This window comes from Chionomys nivalis, chromosome 1 (genome assembly GCF_950005125.1).
Source record: "Chionomys nivalis chromosome 1, mChiNiv1.1, whole genome shotgun sequence".
NCBI lineage: Eukaryota > Metazoa > Chordata > Mammalia > Rodentia > Cricetidae > Chionomys > Chionomys nivalis.
The window spans coordinates 55,295,457-55,320,632 of NC_080086.1; the positions used below are offsets into that span (position 1 = coordinate 55,295,457).

At 40.1% G+C, this 25,176-nt stretch overlaps 1 protein-coding gene across 1 annotated transcript in view; it reads left to right on the forward strand.

Annotated features, from left to right (window-relative positions):
* Suclg2 (succinate-CoA ligase GDP-forming subunit beta) overlaps nucleotides 1-25,176 on the forward strand; it is a 269,009-nt gene that overhangs the window by 148,556 nt on the left and 95,277 nt on the right. The window contains exons 5-9 of the mRNA XM_057766788.1: nucleotides 539-691; nucleotides 2,422-2,511; nucleotides 9,636-9,732; nucleotides 19,728-19,889; nucleotides 22,956-23,098. Coding sequence (XP_057622771.1) covers nucleotides 539-691; nucleotides 2,422-2,511; nucleotides 9,636-9,732; nucleotides 19,728-19,889; nucleotides 22,956-23,098 — 645 coding nt within the window. The remainder of the gene's footprint in view (nucleotides 1-538; nucleotides 692-2,421; nucleotides 2,512-9,635; nucleotides 9,733-19,727; nucleotides 19,890-22,955; nucleotides 23,099-25,176) is intronic.

A 25,176-nucleotide genomic window follows, 5' to 3' on the forward strand; every position in this document is an offset into this window, starting at 1 on the left:
TAATTATAGGCCTGTGCCATCAAGTCTAGTGACTGCATCATTTTAAATGAACAAATATTACGTTTATAGAGAATACAAAATGAAATAAAATATATCCATCTAAGACACAGAAATTTATAAATATATTCAACATCAGTATATTGTAAAAAAAATCTCTTCTTTGATAATCAAGCTTGGCTTTCTACCATTGGCATCAGAGAAAAGCCAGTGTAATAATATATATGTTCTACTAGTGTGTCAGATTAGAACAACTGTGTCCCTGGAGTTTTCTTCAAATGAGAGTCACCAGAAAGAAAAACTAAGGCGCGAGTGGGAAGGCTTCCTGAGGCAAACCAGATAACTATCACTGGAGCACTGTGACAAGATTAGTTGAGGAGGTGACAGGAGACCCCGTGCACTTATGTAGAAGCCTCAGATCTCTGAACACTGCCTCTCTGCACATCAAGAGTCTAGAAACAATGCTGCTTCCTTTTTGTGGTGAGGTGGATTTCCAGTATGTTTGATGCCAAGTTAACTGAACTTCTCATTCTTGTGCTAGGTGATGGTTGCTGAGGCCCTGGACATTTCTAGAGAGACCTACTTGGCTATTCTGATGGACCGGTCCCACAATGGTCCTGTGATAGTGGGCAGCCCCCAGGGGGGCGTTGATATTGAAGAAGTGGCAGCTTCCAGTCCAGAACTCATCTTTAAGGTATGTTTGATTAGCTGGCCATGTTAACTGATTGTTAGGGTAGTAGCTGCTCAGCATCTAATGTGGAGTTGAAGGCAGGGAGCAATGGACCTGAGGCATGAGGTGTTGAGTCTAAGTGGAAACTGACAGGAAGTCAGGCAGAATTTAAGTATCCAGTATCCAAAAGCTTTTTCTTCTTCCCTTTCCCTCTCTTCCTTCTTGTTCCTCCCTGCCTTTTCCTTCCATATCATTTCCTTCTGTCCAGCCTGACCCAAGAATTAACAACAGGAGAACACTGTTGTGTCCACATTTCTGCCAGGTTGCCTCCCTGCCTTTAACCCTGGGTATGGTCCAGACACTGCCTCTTGTGTAGCTGGATGTGGGTGAGTCTCTATATTAGTTACTTTTCTTTCTTTGACAGAATCTTGACAGAGTGACTTAAGGGACGGTTCATTAGGGCCCATAGTTTGAGAACGCTGTCCGCCATGGTGAGGAAGGCATGGCGGCAGAGCTTGAGGCAGCAGGTCTCACTGCTCCACAATCAGGAAGTAGAAGGGATGAATGCTGGTGCTCGGCTCCCTGTCTCCTCTCCTAGCTCTCAACCCTGACCCATGAAATGGTACCTGCCACATTCAGAGTGGGTCTTTGCTCCTCAGTTTATTTAGCCTAGGGATACCCTCACAAGCCTGCCCAGAGACTTACCTCTTCTGTAATCTAGACCCCATCAAGTAGACAGAAGATATTAAACTTTCCAGACTATCCACATTGAAATAGGCATTCAGAGGTCCGTATCCTGCCCAATTGTTTTTCCAAGTAGGAAGTAAGTCTGTCACAAGCCTTAAACCTCAGTTTTGAAAGTAAGTCATGATGATGCAGTGGTTTAATTGGAGTCATATGCAGAAATACTCAGGTGCCATTCTTAGCTACTGAACTTTTGAAACTATGAACCGAGTTTTTAATATGGGCTTTTAATGTCTAATTCCATTAACATTTCTACAAGAAATATTATTTTCTTAGAAATTGTTTTTTTCCCCTTAAATAGGAGAAGAATCCTATTTTATGTATTGACTTTTCTATATACTGTACCCACACTTCAGTAATTGTTTTAAAAATATTCTCATCAGTATTACATAGATAAATGAACTGCTTTGGAAGTTTAATTGAAGCTTTATACACAGGCTTACTCATAATGTCTAGCCATTTTCAAAACTCACATTATCTAAAACAATCCCATTTGCTAACATAATGCATGAACTAATGCACATGAAGAGCATTCATTGTTTTCGACAGAACAGCTCTTTGTAGTGTGAAAGTATTATTAATAATTTTCATATGAATAAAGTGTTCAAGTCATAAGATAATATTTAACCTGTATATGACAACTCCAGACTTAACAGCAGTATTAGGCAGGAAAGCCTTTCTTTGGATGCCTTCCAAAAGATGGCAGAAAAATTAACTGACTAAATATTCATCAATGCCATCTGTGTAGTAATTAAAAGTGAAAACTGGCTTCAGATCATCTTGTCAGCATGCCACCTTGAAGAATTATGTAGTTTTGGAAGGGCTGTTTCAAAACTGGCCTGCTAATTAAAACGTAGCCTATAGGCAGCGACAGTAGCCTCGCTCAGAGCTTTATGGAAGGGTGCCATACTTTAATTACTCATTTGCCAGTAAATACTAAACGTTCGCTTTGAGGTTTAAATCTTCTTACTTGACTTCTGAATTTTGTTCATTTGATACATTTTTACTAGGAGCAGATTGACATTTTTGAAGGGATAAAGGATAACCAGGCCCAGCGGATGGCAGAAAATCTGGGCTTCCTCGGGCCTTTGAAAAATCAGGTACATAAGGCATTGAGCAACCGTATGTATGCCTCATTTCAGAAAATATTGCAGTAACTTGTTTAATTGCTGCTGATGTTTGTGGTTGACAGAAAACAAGGTGATTGTATTTGAATCTTTCCCCAAATTGTTTAAGATCAAGAAAATATTTCCTGATGTTTTAAGAGGTGATGTTTATGATGTATGTGGATATATATGATAAGAGATGTGTGTGTGTGTGTGTGTGTGTGTGTGTGTGTGTGTGTGTAGGGTAGAAAGATGTATGTATGAATGTGTATGTGGTAGAGGCATATATATGTACATATATATGATAGAGATGTGTGTATGTATCTGTGTATCTGATAGACTTGTATCTAGATATATACATATGTGTACATGTGTGTAAATGATAGTATATGTCTGTAATTTTATGATGTATGTATGTTTATGGATATATGCATATAATGTGTGTGCATGCATACATTTGTGTGTTAGAGGTATATATGCATACATATCTATGAGGGGTATGTATGTATGTATAGTAGAGGTGTGTGTGCAGTTTTATAATGTGTATACATACTTATATATGTATGTGTATATATGATTGTATATGTGTATACAAATATATGATGCAGGTGTGTTCTATAAATTTATGATATTTATATAAACATATATGCATTTGATAGAGGTTTGTATGTGTGCTCCAAGCCGGTACATAAACTTCATGTTGTTTGTTGATACTTGTTACTGTGGTTTTGAGACAGGGTATCAGGCTGGTCTTGAACTTCTGAGCCTCATGGTCCCACTTCCTGAGCCCTGGCATTATAGGCATGCACCACTACACCTGGTAGACATGATGCTAGCAATCTAACTAGGGGCTTTGTGTATGGTAGGCTAACATTCTGCTCACTAAACTATGGCCCCAGATTTTTTTTTGTAAATTTTTAAAAATTTTTAAATTTTCTTAAGCATTACTGATGCTGTTTGACATATATATATATATATATACACACACACATGTTCATTCTGTTGGAAATTTATTTCCAGCATCTGTATAATGGGGATAATGTACTATCTGAGAAGTATATTGCATTGATTGAGTTCAGTACTGTGTGAGAGCAGTTGTTGTCAGAACTCCATTAAAGAAGAGTTCTCTGCTGGGTTTGCAGCTTGGTGGTAGAATGCTTGCCTCGCACATGTAAGACTCTGAATTTTCTCCTCAGCCCCACAAGTAATCAAGATTATCATTGTGTTTATTAACAATACACATTACTTGATTAATTGCTATTCTTTTGTAGCCAGTGGCCGTTTGAAATAATGTTGATAACATGAAGGCAATATTTCACTCAGAACAACTGAAATAACTAATTTAGTAGCCTTATCTTTTGATTTTGAGGATAACAAATGATACTCCAAGCTTTGGGGGGTTCAGAATATGTCCAGAGCATCCATTTCTGCCTTTGGTCTGACCCATGGCACAGGCAAGCTTCCTTCCATGCTAAGTCAGAAGAACTTCTATCTACTTTCCTGCCTTTCCCCCTCTGTCATCCCAAGAGGCTTCCTTAGTGACTGTATGCATTCAGTGTTCACTGGCCTGGGGCTGCCCAATGGTTGTTCAGAAGTTCTCCCACAGTACCCAAAGAGGCTGCCGTCAGTATCCCCGAGAATACAGAAATCTAATTTATTTTCAAGTTCCTGTTGGTAAATGGCATAGTGTTTGGCTTATAACTGACACACAGTCTCACCCAGGCATCCTATACCCCTACAAATATCACTGCTCTGTTAACAGTTGTTTTATTTTATTGCTTGGGGAATAATAACAAGAAAAAAGACCCAGGTGATCAGAGAAGATTCAGTATTCATTTAGAATATTTTCTTTAGTATTTTATTTATTTGTATATAATGTAATGCATTGGCCATGCTGTGTATCATCATAGGACTACTTGCAGAGTCATTTCCCTCTTTCCAGCATGTGGGCTCCGTGGATTGATCTCCAGTCATGAAGTTTGGCAGGAAGAATCCTCGTCACTGTGTCACCTGGCCAGCCCTATCTTAGTTCTAGGTGTGGTTAGTCGAATCTTTGGACATGAGACCTAAAACTTGTATTTAGCATGGGAACAGGGGCTTTTTCACTGACTTCTTCCGGCCTTCAGCTTTCTGATTTTAATTCTATCTCTGAAAGTGTGATTGTTACAGTAAAGAAGTCAAAGAAGGATAAAGTGGAACAAGACTTCAGAAGTGTGTAAGGAAGGGAAGACCGCACTCATTAGAAGATGGGAGTGAAAGTAAAGATGGTAGAAGCAAGGCAGGCCTCCCTGCACTAAAACAGCCAGCCTTCAAAAGACAGCTAGAGAACAGGGTTGAGAGGTGCAGTCTGCTCACAGGAAAATGCTGTTGTTAGAATGAGGCTGTTAACTACACTTGGCACTTGAAAAGATATATATATCTGCTTATGTAGATATGTTGGTCCCTGAAAGCCAGTCTGTTAGGAAGTCATGGTGTTGCAGTTATTTGGTCCCACATTTGATTCCAAGTGTATTTAATCACCTGTGCACATCCTCTGTGTCTACATATGTGTATTTCTCCATTGTTCTATAGTCTCTTTGCTAGATCCTATTCCTGATCACAGTAGGAATGTTGCTCAATGCTGTGCTATCACAACTCACTGCACAGTACACCACACATGTACTTCTGAAGCATTTTAGCTTGTGTAAGATTAAGTGAAATCAGATGTCTAGACTATGTACATTGAATGCTTCTAGGGTATCAATGATAGGTGTCAGAAGGTAGGAGCGGAATAAACCTAGATAGGGTAAGCTGCCCACGCATTGTTGGATTGCTTAGTATATGAACACAGTAGAGAGCTCCACAAGTGATAATATTATTAAATATATCCTAAGACACCCTTGCCACCTCCATATGTAAAGAGAAAATTAAGGGTTATTTATAGCTTTTAAATGGCATAAATGTGTCCCTGGTGCCCAAACACTGTTTCCTTGTGTGCTGTTCAGAAAAGCAAAGATGAATATGCAGCCTCTTGGGGTCACCAAGGAGCCAAATTGCCAAGATATTTTTAAGTTAATTTATCAAGAGAAGGAAAGAAAAAATAAAAACTTTAAGATAGGGTCTTACGGTTACTGGCTGGCTGACATCTTCATAAGTTTGACTCTATTTGCTCACTGAGCGAGCACTGATTGCATGTTACTTACTTTCCTTGGCTATGTTCAAAGTACTGAAAGGTAGCCACTGTTCTCTAGGGACTGATGGACTAGTGGAGGTCATTCTGCAGCCCTAGAATCCATGAATTGGGTAGGGAGGGACAAAAAGAATGAGAACAAATGAGGTGTGGATGGCTTGGAATTTATTGAGGGATACCCAGTTTGTTTGCACAGAAGGAAGGATGGATGGCCCATGTGCTCAGCAAAGCTGATTGTAGCATGTGTAAAAACAGGAGTCTCTGATTCAGGATGCTGCTCTAAGGCATGAGGATTGGTGCAAGGGTGCCATAAGCAGAGGAGATATGTGAGAAAAGCAAGTATTTGTATAGTCTTAGGTCACTGGTCCTGGCATGAAGAGATGATCCAAGGCCAAGGGACTGTGTGTACATCTGGCAATGGTTGCCTTGGGTAATTCTGTATTCTGAATAGCTTACGACAGGTTGTTTGTTTTAATTGTTGCATTAGATCTTATTTGTGTTCCTAAAGTTATTTCTACTATGTACTTTGTTCTTATTGATTTATTACTCATTAAATCATTTAAGTGTTAGCCAGGTAGGGTAAGTAGGACTCTCCCAGGTGCATACATGCATATATACTGCAGCTGTCTAAGTGACAAATCAAAACCTAGACATGGAGTCACATGTATATATTCCCAACTACCTGAGAGGCTATGTCCCAATCCTCTGAGATTATGGATGTGAGACCAACACCAACAGCATAAGAGGATCCAATTTCAAAAACAAAGCCCAAGCCCAGAAAGGTACTCACTTGTCACATCTTGCGCAGCTTGGTCCTCACTCAGACACACATGGAAAACCAGGGTTGGATGGGCTGTGCTTGCTCTGATAGAGTGACACCAACTAAGCAAAAGACACAGCAACAAGCCAGAAACTCTCCAGTTGATTTTATATCCAGCCTCTGATGTAAGAGTCCACTGTCAGGGACATTCTCTGGCTATAAACATTCCTGAGGAAGTTGTGATGCTGGAGGAAGGTATGGGTGATGCTCCATGTACACTCTGGCAACATTACCACACAGACCAAGGGAAGGCTTTGCCAACTCGCATGGGTCTGAGGCACTGCAGTCCTTGACATGTCTCTGCCATGTTTCCATAATTTGTGGTTGACTGGGTTTATAACTTAATATAGTTTCAGTGAGCTTCAAAAAGTATCAACATTAAAACTAGGAAACAGTAAAATAAATGAGAATAAATTGGGAGATCTTTAAACTACTTCCAAAATGAAATTGACCTTTTGAAAGTTTGGCAAAAGGCCGGAAGCATTGAGACCTGAGTGATATGATTGTCCTTAGATTTCCATATAGCAGGAGTAGCACAAACCTGGTTGAAAGATGAATGGCAAAGGCGAAACACATTTGTAATTTATATGGAATAAAGAACAAATTTTATTCACATAAAAACACTTCCTTTAAGTTAATGATTAAAAATCCTAAATCTCAACAGGAAAATATACAAAATCCATAGGAAAAAGAAATTCAAATTGTCTTAAGAACTATAATGATGCTCAGACTCATTCACAATATGAGATTTTCATTAAGCTCCACACACAATACCTGCTCCCACATGCCATGCCCAGTGTGATGCAGATGCTGGATGGTGCTGTGAGTGAAAGGTCTTTCTGGACTGGCTTATGGGAGTGCAGAGTAGTTCCCTGAGCACTATAATAGAACCATTCAGATTTAAAATGCTCTCCAGGTGTGGGGAGATTTCAGTGCTTAAGCACAAGACACTGAGTTCAATACTGAGAAACAGCGGGGCATTGTTTCATACACTTGTCATCCAAATGCTGGGGAGGTAGAGACAGGTTGATCTCTGGGTCTTGTTGACCACCCAGTCTAGACAACTTGGTGAGTCTCCAGGCCAACCAGAGAGCCTGTCACAAACAAACAAACAAAAAACAAAACCAAAATGCATAGTTTAGAGGAATAATTCCCAAGGCCTCCACATGCCATTCATATACATAACACATCATTCATGTACAAACACATTTGCTTACAGCCACAAACATGCAAACACATGCACATAATCATACACATATATACAATAAATAATAAATACAATGTGTCCATCCATTCTGATCTGCTGTGGGAATTTACCCTATAAATACCTAGTCACATGTATTACAGAGAAAAGAGAGGTAACATTTCAACTAAATGAAGGTATTAGAAACAATCCATATGGTCATTATTTGAGTGATAAATATAATGAATGGTAGTAGAGCTACACAATTAAATATGATCCTACAATTAAAATAATGTCCTGTTTATCCTGGCAGTGAAGGCTTCTATTAATAAGGATAGAGGCGTTTGTTGTTTTGTAAAGATGGAAAGTGTGCATCTTAGTATGTGCATAGAATGTATCTCAGACAAAACAGATGCTATTGGTGTCTGCCTTAAAAGATCTGGAAAGCTATGCTTGGGAAGTAGAATCATGAGAAACCTTGACATACTGAGGAGCTTGATAAAGTTTATATCTGTTACCTACTCATAAAAATGTTTCTAGTAAAAAGGTTCTGTCTTGGACTGGTATACTAGCAAATGCTGGCATCCCCACTGCCTAGGGTGGGCGAAACCAAAAGGCCGTGAATAAGTTGGGGCTCAGTCTGGGAACCCTCTTGAATCCCTGGCTGAAAAAAAAAAGACTTTTTAGCCTTACACATTGGAATCATTCCTTTATATGTAATATATATATATATATATATATATACACACACACACACACATACATACATACCTATATATAATGTGTATATATATATATTCCTTTTTATGTATATCAGATTTTTAGAAAATTTTCACATGGACCTGAAATAGTTAAAATTTAGATAGTTAGTACAAGATCCATAGAAATGCTTTAGTCAAACCTGGGCCAGCTTTTAGTATTGACCCTAGTATGAATTTATATTTAGGGATTTCATTTGTAGGTATTGTAAGAACTGGGAGAGTTAAGACTGAAGGAGTAGAATGACGCCTTGGCAGGACAGCTGCTAGCTGCCCAGCTACCTGGAAACTAGCCCTACAGGTGTGAGGTGCTCTGTTATGCCAGTAAGGAGCAGGTCGACGTGACTCCGATGGTACACACTGCAGGGATGGCTTGGTGGATGGGAAGTAAAACAGAGCCAAGAATGAGAGCCACCCTGTATGCAACCTTAGCTGCACAGTTGCACCCTGTATGCAACCTCTTTGCTGTCAGTGTGCATGCTTCTGGAGTCATGATGACTCACACATGTGCTGCCCCAAGCTCCAGCACTGATACGGCCCAGCCTGCCCTGATGCGAGCAGTGAGGACAGGTTAGCTGAGAGAAACGAGTGATAAAGTGGAGCCATGGTAATATTAGAGGGCTTCCCTATGCATGCTCTCTGTGGTCTTTGCCTCCAGCACCCGCTGAGTCAAGTGGCTGTTCTGTTTGAGACTTTTATCTCTCTGCCTCACGGTTTCCATCAGACACTCAGGCATTGCTTTGCAGATTATGGGCTTGGATTGATGAAAATAATAACCATTTTACTCCAGCATAATAAGGAAAACCTTGTCATTATAAACTCTCAAAAGCCTGTTTACCTTTTTACTTAAAAGGAGCCTGTTTGTATTAGTGATTGCAGCTTATACAGCAATCTAACATGACTAACAGGGACATGATAATTCACAAAAGAATTAATGGTGCTTTTAGGCTACACAGAAAATATTTTGTTTTCTTAATAATGGTTTCTCTTGGTGTCTAGAGGAAAGTTGAGCAATCTCTTCTAATGAATAGCAGTGGAGATTAAAATAATTATGTTCTTCAATTTTTTCCTTCAGAAAATATAACTGAAAGTAAAGACATAATTTTCTAATTTTAAGATTCTGTTAATGGAGCAAAATAAACTTTCTTGTATTGCTTGGGTGTAATTCCATCTCACTTGATCACTTAGGCGGCCGACCAGATTAAAAAGCTGTATCATCTCTTCCTGAAGATTGACGCCACTCAGGTGGAAGTGAACCCCTTCGGTGAAACTCCAGAAGGACAAGGTAACAAACAGCAGAAAGGGAGAAACACAAATGAACTTTTATAATTATGTATATAAACTGTAAATTAACATGCAAGAAAAAAGTCTGCAACAGCAGCACTAGTGTTGCCTTCATTTCTTTCAGTAATTTAATTTCAGTGCCTTTCAAATTCTCCCATGATGGTGCTCAGTGTTTGAGCATTTGGGTTTGCTAGAGGCAAATGCCAAGCCTTCTTGGGAGCTATTTCCTGCCTGACTTTAACCACCTTCGGTTCTTGCATGCAGACACAGAACCCTCATTTTTCAGCAGTTGCTGCTGATAGAATTTGGGTGTGGGTTTGCATCACTTTACTTGGGTTTAATAACTTACTCCTAATATTTTCTGAACTGTTTGATGTTCTTGAATTTTGCAAACTTTAACCTCATGTCCTAAATCGGATTTCCACCATCTTGGAGAAGCCCCTATTCTGCAGTTAAACACACTTGCCTTATTTGCTTTAGGTAAAGGAGGTGTTGGGGGGATGATTTCTCTTCTAGCAGTGACTTGTACCACTGTTCCCTGTTTTATGCCTCACAAATACCACCAGTACAGGATGTCTTTACTAGAGATGCATTCATAGCAAAGGCTTTGAACTTCATGGAGCAGTTTTGAGGAATAGGGTGGTAGATAGAATAGTTAAAGCCAGAATATAAATGCCACAAACTGACTTTTTCCATGCATTGTGAACACTGGCTCAACAGGATTTTGCAACTGAACAGGTACAAGGGGTTGAATCTGTATGTGTAGACATCATCGTGGGGACCATGGTGTTTTTCCTAAGAAGAGGTTTTGGAGTCACATTCAGAAAACTTTAATGACTTTGTTTTTAGAACCCAGAAAGACCTCAGGACAATTCATATTCTCCATCCATCATATTCTGACTACAAATCTGCACACTTTGCTGGCCAATATTCAAATTTATAAAAAAGAAAGGCTTATATTAATTAAAGTGGTATAAATCATACCTGTATTATAGACTGATGAGCTGGGTTATACATCCAGAGTGAGACACAGAATAGGCCCATCCCCCACATTTCATAAAAAAGAATATTCTTCTGCTTAGCCAATATTAGAAATTTTCAGGAAACCCAGTATCCAGCTGACGGCAAGTTCTCGTTTAAGAAAGTTGGTATTGCATGGATATGGTATTGCATGGATAAACACCAGACTGAATCTGTACTAAGTTGGGTATGTGCAAGTTATGTTTATTTAAGCTTGCTTTTTAAGATTTATTTTAAATTAAGGTTTATTTGCCTGAATTAATATATGTGCATCACTTGCCTGCAAGTGCTGGTAGAGGTTAAAAAAAGAGCGTATTGGTTCCTCTGGAATTGGAGTTGGAGGCATTTGTGAACTACCTCATATGGGTGCCAGGAACCATACCTGGGTTCCTTGCTGCAAGGGCAGCATGTGTTCTTAACCACTAAGTCATCTATCCAGCTCCTCAAAAATTTAATTTTTTAATTGCCGAGGCTATAAAATCATCACTATTTTATATAAATAATAGGAGGAAGAGTTGCAACTGCTTTTTAACCTATGTGCCTGGTACTGTCATAGATTTTCACAAACAACCCTGTAAAAGTAAGAGTCATTATTCTCAACTTTAAGAGGACCAGGAATTTGGCATGAGTCTTGATGGACAGCTAGGACTGCAAGATGGGATGGAAACCCTTGCCTCTCAGTCCAGTATGCATGGTTGTCCTGCCATGCCAGACTAACTAGAGCAAGTTACCTGTGTTGTTGTTGTTGTTTCTGGTTGTTCTCTTTTAAAGTAGCATTTTGCTCTTATTAGATAATGATTCAGAAATAGTCCCACGTTTTGAGAACACCAGTCACATGCATGCTACAATTGAATTGAAGGCTCAAGTAAGGGAATTTATTATAAAGACTCTTAAACGTAATACATTGAGCCAAGCCTGGCTGTGCAGGTCAGTAAACCCAGCCTCGGAGAGTCTTGACTTCCAGAGCATCATAGGCTACAAAGCATGACCTTGTTTTAAGAAAAGACTGAAGCAAGGGCCGGATGGATCCGTCAGGAAAGTGCTTTCTTTGCAAGCAGGAAGATCTCAGTTTGTTTCCTAGAACTCAACAGTAAAGAAAAAGTTGGGTGTGGTGGTGTTCTTGTGATCCAGCATTAGGAAGGCTGGGACTGGGCATTTCTGAAACTCACTGACCTACTTGGTGGTTTCTAGGGTTAGGGAGAGACTCTGGCTCAAAAAGTAACTGGAAGGTACCTAAGGAATAAAGCCTGTGGTTGTCTCTGACCTCTACATTATGTGCTATCTTGTGTATACAGATAAATAACCTAAAACAGAATGCAGAAAGAGAGGAAGGAAAACTTCTGTGGAATAGGATGACGGTTTTGCCTTCATACTATTATATTCACCCTTATGATCTGGCTGTAGCGGGAGGGGACTGCCCGAGGAACTTCCCTTGGAAGGCGTTCACAAACTTTATGAAAGCTAAAGTTTGCTTTTTAATTAATATGAGCAAAAAAAAAAATCCATGAGTGTTTTTAAGGAATCATCACAAACCACATTTTGTATGTACCATTCATTAAAGCACAAAGTCTTACATGATATTTTTAAGACCAGAATTATCTTTAGCTATTAATTTGTTCATTGTACCATAAAAGATTGGCTATTGAAATATAATAACAATTAAGTGAGAGTGTTGGTTTATAACTCTAATGAGCAGTAGTCAAATTAAACCCAATTAGGAAATGGTGATTAATGACCGACTATGTAAGTTGGGTCTTCATCGTTATCACAGTCCCTCACAACAGTCCTCTATGTAGGAGCTATAGGTGCACTCATTGAGATCTTAGCAATGTTGATAATATTTATAAAACAATAAAGGTGTGTACCACCAAAAAAAGAAAAGGAAAAAAAAAGAGCTATGTATCACATGGATACTTGGACTATCTCTGTGTTGGAGACTTTCCTTCTTGTCCTATTGCTTGCTAAGAAACATTTTTTTTAAAGTTCACTTTATTGTTCATGTCCTTCCACAACATCCTGTTGAATGAAAAGCACTGGTGTCATTAACATCAAAGCTGCCAAGTCACCCTGGGAAAGTCTGACATGGAGGAATTAGTCTAAGAACAGTTCCGTCCAGTGTGCTTAACAGTCTCCTTCAGAGGGTGCTGGTACACTGAGTTTCCCGAGCTTTAATGACTCTTTGCTAGGAATAGAATGGTTTCTAGTGACCTACAAAAACCTTTTAACCTTGGCTTAGTTTTTCTTTACCAGCTCCTGCATGGGTTACTTTTACTAACTTAACAGGGTACTTGAAAGTGTGGGTTGGCTTGTGCTCTGCAAAGAATGAGGCTTCTTTTATTATCCACGGAGCCCAAATTCATTTACTCAGCTGGAGGAATCAAATAGCCATGCTTTCTCTGAGTTGTTCTGACTCAGCCAGACTCTCTGTGCTGGCAGCAAAGATTATGCCCAGTGTTTACTCTGTCCTGCCAGCAGCCATAGAAAGCCCTTTACCTGGTCCAAATCAGGAGCAGAAGGAGAGAGAGAGCACCAGCAAGAAACTCAGGACCGCGAAGGGTGCACCCACACACTGAGACAATGGGGATGTTCTATTGAGAACTCACCAAGACCAGCTGGCCTGGGTCTGAAAAAGCATGGGATAAAACCGGACTCGCTGAACATAGCGGACAATGAGGACTACTGAGAAACTCAAGAACAATGGCAATGGGTTTTTGATCCTACTGCACGTACTGGCTTTGTGGGAGCCTAGGCAGTTTGGATGCACGCCTTACTAGACCTGGATGGAGGTGGGTGGTCCTTGGACTTCCCACAGGGCAGGGAACCCTGATTGCTCTTTGGGCTGACGAGGGAGGGGGACTTGATCGGGGGAGGGGGAAGGGGAGGGAAATGGGAGGCGGTGGCGGGGAGGAGGCAGAAATCTTTAATAAATAAATTAATTAATTAAAAAAAGAACATAAAAAAAAAAGAAAGAAAGCCCTTCACCTGGTTCTCATTAGCCTTGTTTAGTCACATGTCCAGCCTAGGCCAGTCACTGGCCAGTGCTCACATGGTTTAGGAGAAAGGTCATCGGTTCCTATTGAAAAACAGAACAATAAGGTGAAAACACCTCTAAGGGAATGGCTCAGCCTTTATTGAAACAAAATTAAACTGTTGCTTCTGTAGTTAAATCAACTTCTTTCCTCCCTGATTTAATTGTAGTACCAAATTAATTCAGTAAATCTGTAGCCACATGAGAACAATTTTTTCTTACAGATTTATGTAACTGGCTGTCTATCCATTTCTTTCATTTTACAAAGTCACTCTGAGATTCTGCATCATGTTTTATTTCTTCTCTCCTCCCCACCATCTATGATCACACAGCAGTTACTGTTTGGGGTCCTTCAACAAGACAACCATATCTATTGCCAGCAGATGTTTCTCAGAAAGTTGTCACAGCTTGGCAATGTTGATTTTTGACACCTGCTTGGTAAGTGTAGGGAGGTGGTTAGCCATTCTACGGTGCATGGCATGGTCTCCACCAATATGCTGCCAGTCGGCTCCATCTGGATTGCCTCCACTGACTGAACTAAGGAAGTGAGAACCCCTTAGAACCGTGACTGTGTGGCCCAGATTCCTTGAGAATTCTTCATGCTAACAAGTGCCCATGTTGTTAGTGGGTATCCTCTGTTTCTCTCACTTTACACAAGACTCTATTTTCATGATCCTTTCTGGTTCTACACTCCCCTCACCCCATCTTGCCTCCTAGCTATTTTCTCTTCATAGGAACTGGAGAAAAGTTCTAAAAAGTATACAACTCTCATAGCATCAATATTTAATGGAAAGCAGGGCTCCTTTTAAAGCATCAGCATTTTAAAGGTGGCTTGGCAAGGCACATTTGAATAGCACATTGTGGTTATTTATCACAAATCAACTACAGCACATTGCTTCAAGACAGATTATTTTCCAAACTAATTATGACAGTCGTACGTCCTGCTGTTTTTCTGTTCCTTTTATTTGTATGTCTCCCTTCTGAAATGCATTTTTTTCTTTTGTTTAAGTCAGTGACACATTGTTCTGTTGAAACTCTGGGGTCAGAGGCCTCTCACTGCCAGTCATGCTCTCCATCAAGGTGGCTGAATTAGCAGCTTGCAAAATCTCACAGCACTGAACAAAACAGCACAAACACCCTATGAATATAAGTACCTTGGCTTTCTTTGATATTTGTTCAGAAGGAAAATTCATTTGTATAATCTATCAACCATGTAACAATATGTCTTTGATGGTGGAAATTGTTTTATAAATATTAATAGGTATGTTTTTTCTCCTTCTTTGTACACAGACTGACTTTTTTTTTCCAAGATGAATTTTCTATAGAATTGAGGTTTTAGGTATGTGACACTGAAATTCTTAATGTCTGAGCCAAACTCCATACCTCTGCAAACACATTTTATCATAGTTGTTTGTTGTCTTATTAAGTGAGAAAACTAAGGTTTGAGCAAGCAGGGCAAGTTGATTTTATGGGTCTGCTGTTAACATAGACATGCACCCACCTGTAACACAGCAGCTCTGCATGTACACTTGGAAGAGCATCAGCAGGGAAGTCATCACGTAAGAGTCCATCAGTACCCAGGGCTTAATCTCATCTTTATGTGTAGTTTTTATTGTGTTCGTTCTCTTTTTCTTTCTTCTTGATAGTAATACATACTTAAGCTAAGTATGTTTTTGACTATGTAAGAATATTACGGATGTGGGCATTTTCTAGTCTATTGAAACAAGATATAGTTGTGCTGAGAGGTGCTATAAAGTCAGTAAACATATGGGGGTGTGCGGACCTTGTGGTCTGTACTGCAGTTGCCACTTTGGCTTTTGTCCTATGAAGAAGCCTTGGACAATATGTAAGTGTATGTGTATATGTACATACAAATCACATACAGAACGAACAGGTGATGAGCTGGCTTTAGAGACATTTGCCATCCCTGATGCAGATTCTCATATGAAACTCTAAGCATCTTTAGCCACCATATGCAAAAATTTATAATTTGAGGGTCATCAAAAGCCTCATGTCCTTCAGCAAAAACTTGCCTGCCATGACAGTTACACTGTTAAAAATGCTAGTCATTAAGAATCTTGCTTTGAGACAGTTGTTCTGTGTCCAGATGAGTGCTGATCATGTACAGCAGGGAGCCTGTACTCATTTCACCTCCAGGAGACATTCACTTATGTCCTACTCTAAATAGAAGTCTAGGGCTATTAAAGGAATGAGACAGGCTATAGTAATTTCTAGAGATGAGAAAAGAGTTCTATAAACTGAACTACAATAATGGGAAGTTATAGGAATGCAGCAGCTGCCATGTTGGTGATTGCATTCCCTGTGAGGATGGCTGTCATGCATGGTTTCTCCGGCCAACACCAAATAGTACCAACAACTCTGATCGTGGGCTCTGAGCTTCAGAGAAATCATGTAACCAGAACTAGCTGCTTGGGCAATTCAGCACTAAATCTGTGTCCTTGTTTTTTTCCTACTAGACTTCAGCACAGACCACTTCTGTGACCATTTTTCTGGCACCAGCTAGGTATCCTGTAATTCAGTTTAGTTCTGACACTATGCCTATAGTGAAATCAGAGTCACATATTAGGAGTTCTGTCTCACAAGACTGATGCCCTCCGTTGATGTCAGTCCCAAGTCTATTTTGGACACTTTTTGTGTGTGTGGTTTTTTTGGTTTGTTTGTTTGGTTTTGTTTTTTTTTGAGACAGGGTTTCACTGTAGTTTTTGGAGCCTGTCCTGGAACTAGCTCTTGTAGAACAGGCTGACCTCGAACTCACAGAGATCTGTCTGCTTCTTCCTCCTGAGTGCTAGGATTAAAGGCTTGCGCCACCACAGCCTGGCCTTATTTTGGACATTTTGACCAGCCAGTTTACTGCAGTGTTCTCACAACCTGCTTTTCAGTTCTGGTCATTTGTTACAATGTCTTATTACATTCTGCGAAACACTTTCTACTGTTGTCAAATACAAAGGAAATGTTAAACTATTTTCAGGATATTCCCAGAAGGGTAGAGTTCTGTATCAGGAAACAGAGCCAAAGGCCAAGTATTAGAATCAGAAGATGCATCCAGTAGCTCCATTGCATAGAAAGTTTACAGGGATTTTAGGACCTCTGTGCCAGAAATGGGGTTTGAAAACAGCTATCTTTTCTATTTGAACCGTACACACACACACACACACACACACACACACACACATTTTATAACACTGGATCACCACCTATATTGTAAAGCTTTTAAAGGTTCTGACTCTGGGGACATGGAGCATAACTGACAGAATAGTTCAGTAGGATATTTGAAGGCTATATCCACACCAGTTTTCCTGCCTGCTTCCTGGTCTAACTTGGTGTGAAGAATCACTGCCACAGCACAACCAACTGGTCAACCACACCTTACCCCAAGGATGGCCAGACATCACCAGAAAAATACCTCCTTCCTTTTTCAAGTTACTTGCATCAGGCATATTGTCATAGTCATATAGAACTAACTGAACAGACCAAAGTATGTGAGACAGAAAGACAGACAAGAGAGAGACTGAGGCACTGAGACCTTTATGTTGTACATGGGTAGGCCGCACTGGCCTTGAACTTAAAATCCTGCTAACTCGCCCTAAGAGCTGAGTTTAGTGTGTCCCACCAGGCCTACCTACAGGTATACCTTCCTAACTAACTGTGCTTACTTAAATTCACAGTTTCGCAGTATTTTTAGCTTCTCAAAGCTCTTGGATCTACACACATTGATCTGTTACCAGACAGGGAGCAACTGGCCAAGGGCCACTGTGGGTGCTGCTCTGTGGTCCCACAGTCCTCCTTTTCAAGCCCTGGGTTCCATGTTGGGTTCTCAAGCTGGTCATCGAACAGCAAGCTCCTTTGTGCACTTGGTATGTGCCTCATAAAATAAGACCTTCTGAAAATCTGGCTTTGCAGACATTTGGTTGGGACTGCCTTCTGAACTTTGCATGCATCTCCATTAATTATCCTTTCTCTGGAGCAGCTTGCAACTGTATTATTTGAATTAAGGGGCAAAGTTTAGCTTGGAACAATTTTGATTTACTGGTTTATTGATCTTGACCAAGAATTCTTTTATTTGCAAGTCTTCACTTAGAAAGTCAATTTGATAGCCTTTGCCCATTCATTTTGAAGGTGTCACTTACAAGTAATCTTGCCAGTGAGTAATGGAGGAGCTAAAATTACTAATAAATTAATTATAATGTATTTATAAACCCAGTGGAAAGCCAAGAATGAAGTTGCTTTTCTATTGATTATTATACTGGTCATTAGCTGCTGAGAAAGTGCCTTTGCAGGGACCACAGAACAGCGGCCAGTTCCTTTGTAATTACAGGATTCCTTCATTACAGCACACTATTGTGGAAAGTAATTACTCATTCACTTCATGTATTTATCGTGTGTGGGCAGTGGCTGGACATTTGTGTCAAAACGAGGGACCTAAACAGGTGTCAGCTTTCATAAGATTTTCTTTTGTCAGTCACTACTCGTTTTTGTCAATTTTGACCTATTCATTTTTCTTCCAAGTCTTCCTGAATGTAAATCTATCAGTTCTGCATGGACCTGCTCTAAGTGCTTACATCATGTGCAAGAGATCCTACAAGAAATCTCCCTGGTGCCTATTAGTTCAGGGTGCCATAACGTATCAGTTTTCTTTTTTTAGGAAGCAAGTAGAGTTAGCTGGCCAAAGTCGTTGCTTTTCTGTGAAGTACTGGGAAATGTTGGCTCCCATTTTACAAGTGAAGTACTCAACAAAACTCAAGGAAATGGCACAACATCTTAAATGTTTGACCAAAGACATCTGCTTGTTAATATCTCAGATGCAACTGGAGAATGCCACCATGGCACAGTGGCACAGAACACAAAAGTTTCTGATGCAAGGGAGTAAACATGCTGAGTCGAGATACCACAGATGCTGTCCTGTTTCCCAAAGCCATCCCCTAAGTGTCTGTTTGCAGTCCTTGTAATCAAAGATGCCCTGTGGCTTTTGCTGGGCACACACTGCTTGGAGGTACTACGTGGAGGTTCCCTCTAGCAGAGGATGGAGACGGTAGTGCTGGAGATGCCTGGTGTCTTAACGTTGGCAGACCCGCTATGCCATAAAAGACATACACCCACGTCAAGTAAGGCTGTAGACTGGAGATTGCTTTCCCTATTCTTTACAAGTGAGGAAACTGAAGGCCATGATGAATTGAGTCCATGTTAACAAGGGTACAGAGTTAGTAATGTCTGCTCGAAGTAGTTCAAAGTACAGATTTCAAGTTGTCTCACCCCAAAAAAGCTAAAAGGAAAGAAAAAAAAGCATCTGTTAAGGGACAGATAGGTAAATTTGTTTCCTGCAGTTGTCATTTTAAAATACATGTGTATATCAAAACATCATGTTGTATACCTTAAATATTTTCAATTCTAATTAATATTGAGAGAAGGTTAGGAATCAAATCCTATCGTGTGTATGCAACTCAACATTCTCTTTCATTAAGTCCGGAAGTACTAAGAGAGAGTAGTAAGAGGGTACTAATAAAATACAAATTTTACATAGGATGTCAGGGGACAAAGGACAAAAAAGAATTGGTATCATTACTATGTTTTGTTTTTGTGTAAAAGGGAAAACAATGCTCACCTGCCAACTAACTAACTATAAGTGATGCAGTTATACCCGTGACTTCGGGGTAGAGGTGTGCCAGCTTGTAGCTTTAAGTGGGTGCTGGTGACCTTTGTTATTGTATTACTGAGTGTGAATTACTGTTGTCATTTCTAGGGTGCAAGTCCCCTCAGAACAGGGGCCCTGTCCTTTTGTCCTAAAGGTCAAGGAAGCAATGGCGGCTTCCCTGGTTATAGTGTGAGAGAATTAGAATGCCTGCCTTCTTCTCTTCTGTGCCTGCTGGATGGAAGAACTCAGGTTATAGACTACCGAGACTCAGGTGTGGCCTCCTTTTCTCTTTATTCAGTTGTCTGCTTTGATGCCAAGATCAACTTTGATGACAATGCTGAATTCCGACAAAAGGACATATTTGCTATGGATGACAAATCAGAGAATGAGCCCATTGAAAATGAAGCTGCCAGATACGATCTTAAGTACATAGGACTAGACGGGAACATTGCCTGCTTCGGTAAGTACCAATGCCAAGTCTGGAATTTTATAGGATTTGTGAAATGCTGTTTATTAATAGCTGTGAAAATAGGTGTTTTCTTATATTGTCAGGTGAAAGCAGAGTCTCCTCTCAAAATCCACTTTGACTGATGGTTCCTGGTTTAAAGCAGTTTTTCAGCCCTAGCACTGCTGAGCTTTTGGACTGGATAATCTTTTGTTCTTAGGGATCTAGATAGGATATGACATTCAATAGTGTTCCTCTCCACTAGAGATCGCTAAAGTTGTGAAAAAGAAAAAAACAAGGAAAGTGCCTAGATGTTCCCAGGTGTCTATGGTGTACAGCAGAACTACAAAATAGAACTCCTAAGTGGCTAGAGAGATGGCCACCTGGTAAGTGCCTGCTGTGCAAACATGAAATCTGAGGTTGGATCCATGGCACCACCTAAAAACTGAGCATGTTGATATGGTGATATTTTCAGTTCTGTAGAGGTAGAAGATAGCTGGATTGAGGGGGGCTTGCTGTCCTGCGGGTCTGACCTATTGGTGGCCTCTAGATTTACTGAGAGGCCTATCTTAAAAAATGAAATGGGCAAGCAGCAGAGCAACACACCCAGTAGCAACCTCTGGCCTACAAACACATGTACACATGCCCATGTGCATATACATACTAAAGAACCATTGATCTCAACTTTGTTTAATAAAACTCACAGCTTTCTCTAAGCATTCAGCATCATATGCCAGGAACTGTGGAGAGCTGGGCTCTGGGCAAAGCTATTCTTTCGGAGTATTCTCCTGTGCTTTCTGTGTCTGTGATGAAACAGTCCGACTAAAGAAACTTAGGGGTAGACAGTTTATTTAGCGTAGAGGCCACAGTCCGTCATTGACGGAAGAAAGAGCAGGAACTTGAGGCAGAAACTATACTTGCAAGCTCAGTTGCTAGCTTATTACTCCCTTATACAGGCCAGGGCCACCTGTTCAGGGAATGGTGCCACCCAAGGTGGACCCTCCTAACTCATCAGTCACACGCTTGCCCACCAGCCAATCTGATCCGGACAGTCCCTCAGTTTAGACTCCCTTCTCAGGCGACTATAGGCTGTTTCAAGTTGACAGTTAAAGTTAACTAGGGCACAGAGGAAGGAGCAAAGGACATAAATTCTAATCATTTCGCTAACATTTCCGATGAAATGGTGACTACTTGCCAAAATGCTTAATTCATTATGCCAGTTTATTAATCAAACAACGGGCTCCATCATCGTCATCTAATTTAGTGAAAATGGCTTATGCAGCTGAGATCAGAATGGGTCTGTAGAGGCAATACAATTTCAGTTATTGTCCACGGCTTCTAGTGTTGTGATTTATTTGCTTCCAGCTTAATTGCACACAACTGTGTTTCTGCTAGAAACAATTCATTGCACTAGAAACTGAGGTCTTCATCTTAATGGAATTAAAATAAAAAAGATTTGTTGCTCATTAAAACAACAGCATCATTATATTAAGAAGTGAAGAGACTTCAACAGTTCACTGTTCAATACAATGGGAAATGCATCTGATTACAATTGATACCTAAAGCTTCTGTTTTGTGTGGGAGACTCTCTGAATGGTGCCAATCATTCACACCTTATGGCCACAATAAAGAAATGTGCTCCAACATCTGTAGACATTTGGAAAGGGGGATAGTGTAGGGGTGTGTTTACAACAAATTAAATACAGATGTTTCTGTATGAATGTGTCTCACAGACTCTCAATAAAACACTTCACAATTCTTGAAACTCTTATTACACATACATTCTTTTTATGATGAACAGGCATGCTTAATTAGCTGAGCTTGGGCCTTGGTACACATTACCCCCACCCCAGGATACAGGTCCCCACTCCCTATTTTTATTTAGTGTCCTCCACCTTGATTAAGGTAATCACAATTCACAGGGTTTCCTGGGACCATTCAAGGGTCAGAAAAGGTAAAGGGTGTTTTACCTTGAGTGGTTTGCTGAGTTGTGACATCCCCAATCCTTGCTACCCAAGGACAGTAATTCTCTATAATTAAACATAAGAAACAAAAAAAATTGAATTGATCAATAAGAGTTAGCTCTGGAAAGCAGAAATCCAGTGCTAAAATGCCACTTCAGTTCTTAAAAGGCCCATAAGTTGTTCTACTTTAATTCTAGTTTTAATACTATGTTAGTAATTAACATCTTGTATTAAGTTTTGTTTTTTTCTTTTTAAAATGATTTTTAATTTTCTGTGTGTGTGCATGCGTCCACACACAATGGCAAATGCTCTCCAGGGCTCACAAGAGGGTATTAGATCCCTTGGAGCTTCAGTTACAGGTGGTTGTGAACCTAGATGCGGGGAACTGAGTTCAGATCCTCTGCATGGGCAGTGCATACTCTTAACTGCTGAGCCACCTCTCCAACCCCTTACTTTTGCTTTTGAGACAGGGTTGAGCTATGTGTCCATGTTGTCCTGGTACTTCTGTGTAGCTTGGGCTGGCTTGAATTCATGTGTGGCCTGCTTTAGCTCTCTGAGCTCCAGGATTCCCAGGATGTGCCACCATGCCACTGCTTCTTACACTGTTTACAGAAGGAGCATCAAGGGATGCCGGCTTTGGCTTTGTTGTTTCTCCTTTGAGTAAATGTCGATGAAATCATCTAAAGATGCATGCCTACAGCAAGTGAAGAAAAAGCAGAATCCTGAGTAGTTGGGTTAATCACAAAAACGGTGCATGCACATTCAAAGAGCATCTCCATAGGGACAAGCTAAGTGTCATACTTAATACATTTGAATAGCTCCTCACAGCTTTTATTCTTTTTGCCCATTCTCTTACAAAGAGCTTTCCAGAACCCACAGCCAAATTGGTTCCTCCCATTAATTGTTTCTTTGATTTGAATTGTTGATGCATCCTCTTCATTCCTATTTTCTTATTTATTCTTTGACTACATGCATTTTGATTGGGCGTGAGTTTATGAGTTGCAATCAAGGCACAGATAGGCCTGGAAATGATAGGACTCTCATTTGGCTCTGAGTGTTGCACACCATTTTCCATGCTGATTGGTCTATCCTACATCATGTGCTATTTGCATTTCAGTGAATGGGGCTGGATTAGCCATGGCTACTTGTGACATCATTTTTCTGAATGGAGGGAAGCCAGCTAACTTCTTGGACCTTGGAGGTGGTGTAAAAGAAGCCCAAGTCTATCAGGCATTCAAACTGCTCACGTCTGATCCCAAGGTAACTCCTCTTTAGCAGGTGTATGGCACAGTATTCAACCTTTGGCCTCCAGGTGATGCAGCTTGGCACTTGCTGCTAAGCATGAAGAAATCAGCATGTATTTTCCAGCCTCAGGTACAAATTGTGCTGTCTGTTCACTGCAGTGCACAATAATTTGTCTTTTGTTTGGTTAACGAGTTATAAGAAGCTCCTGGATCTTATTTTAGAAACTATGTCTAAAAGTCATGGGAAGTGGAACAGAACACAAAAGGCAGTGTGTCAATCAACGATGTGCTGTTGATTGGTGTGCATTTGGGTAATTGACACCAAACCATTAATTAGTCCTCTGTTTACATGATGTGGGACTCAGCCTCACATTCCTTTGTAAGGATCTTGAAGATATTACCAGAGTACTAGAAATTTATAGAATTATATGATCACACATCACAGTATATAATGTATGGAAGAAATAATAGCCTTGCTGTTTCTACATATGGTTTAATCTCAATCCTTTATTATGACAGTTTGTTACATACAGATTAAACAGTAAATGACTGAATGTAGCTTTCTAGATTCCGTTGTTGATTTGTGTAAATCTTTTCTTTTTAATTTGAGTGTAGTGGACTGGAATGTAGCCCAGCTAGGAGTATTGCAGGCATTTAATGAGTTCTTCGTCAGTTCGTTGCTTTGCTGTTATTGTGCTTTCTTGGTTATCGAGGGACAACTTTGACAAGGTTCACTTCTGACATAGGATGTCTTAGTTTTTTTTAAAGGTATGCTTCTCATAGTTTTTCATTCTCTTAACTGGGCTTGGGGCTAACCCTATATGCCATAATCATTTGTATTAGACCTCATTCAAGTAGTGTTATCTCAATTTTGTTAGAGTATTTAATATATTTTGTTGGTTACTAAATTATTTAAAAACTTGAAAATTTAGATCATCACCCAGAAAAAATAATGAATGAGAACAAAACCAGAGTTGTCTCCCACCCCCACCAAGACCAACATTACAGCTCGCTTCATGCGGATGCCTCTCATTAAACAGTGTACTGGTAGTAGTCTGTTTGGCCTGGGCAGTTCGGTTCCATGTGTGCAGTATGCTTGTCAGTATTTCCTGTGCCTTATTGTTTTCTAAGCATGGTTTACTTTGTAACTCTTTTCTTCCGATTCACTAAACAATTCTTAATATGTCATTAGCTATAAGATGTACTCGGTTCGTCAATGTTGTCCAGGCGCAATCTAAGCCACTCATCCATCAAAGGTATTTAGGAAAAGATCTGTTTATACTGCCTATGTTGTTTAAGGTCCATTGGTCACCAGAGGCTCTCGCATCCTCTGTTGTCTCGCACTTGCCTTCGTACTCCTTCTGAGGGAAGAATTATTTTCTTCCTAGAGATCCCCACGTGAAGTGCACTCTGTAGGTGCCACTAACTTGTGACACATAGCACCTGGCTTCGTGACCCACAGGTATCAGAGGGCAATGGTTGGGATAAAACACTGATTATTAGCATCTGTGAAATTCACTTATATTAAGGATAGAGACTGGCCAAGGGTTAAATCTACCTAGACGAATATGAGGACTCTTCTTTGGAACTTTTTATTTATTTTTAATTTTATTTTTCCTGGGACAGGGTTTCACTATGTTGTCCTGGCTGTCCTGAAACTCACTATGTAGACCAGACTGGCCTTGAACTCACAGAAGTTCACCTGCCTCTGCTTCTTGAGTGCTGGGATTAAAGGCGTGCACCACACTGCCCTGCTGAAATATCTTTTCTTAGTAGCTGCTCTTGAATTTTAACTTCATAAAAGTACAGGAATATAAAAAAAAAATTACTTGCAAAGCCTTTTTTGTTTAAATAATCTCTTCAAAAAATTTAACTTTACCTTATGGAATATTTTTAAGTGCTTGGAGCGTTTCAACTTTTTTGAGACTGGCTGTCATCCTGGGATGGATAAAGGGATGTGGGAGGTATTTTATTTTCCTCACACTATATCAGGAAAATGAATGCATAGCTCATCTCCCAGGACGTTTTTCCAAACCTTGAAATTCCTAAGCTGGTCCAAAAGCGTGGAAATGTAACGGATGATTCCAATCCTGG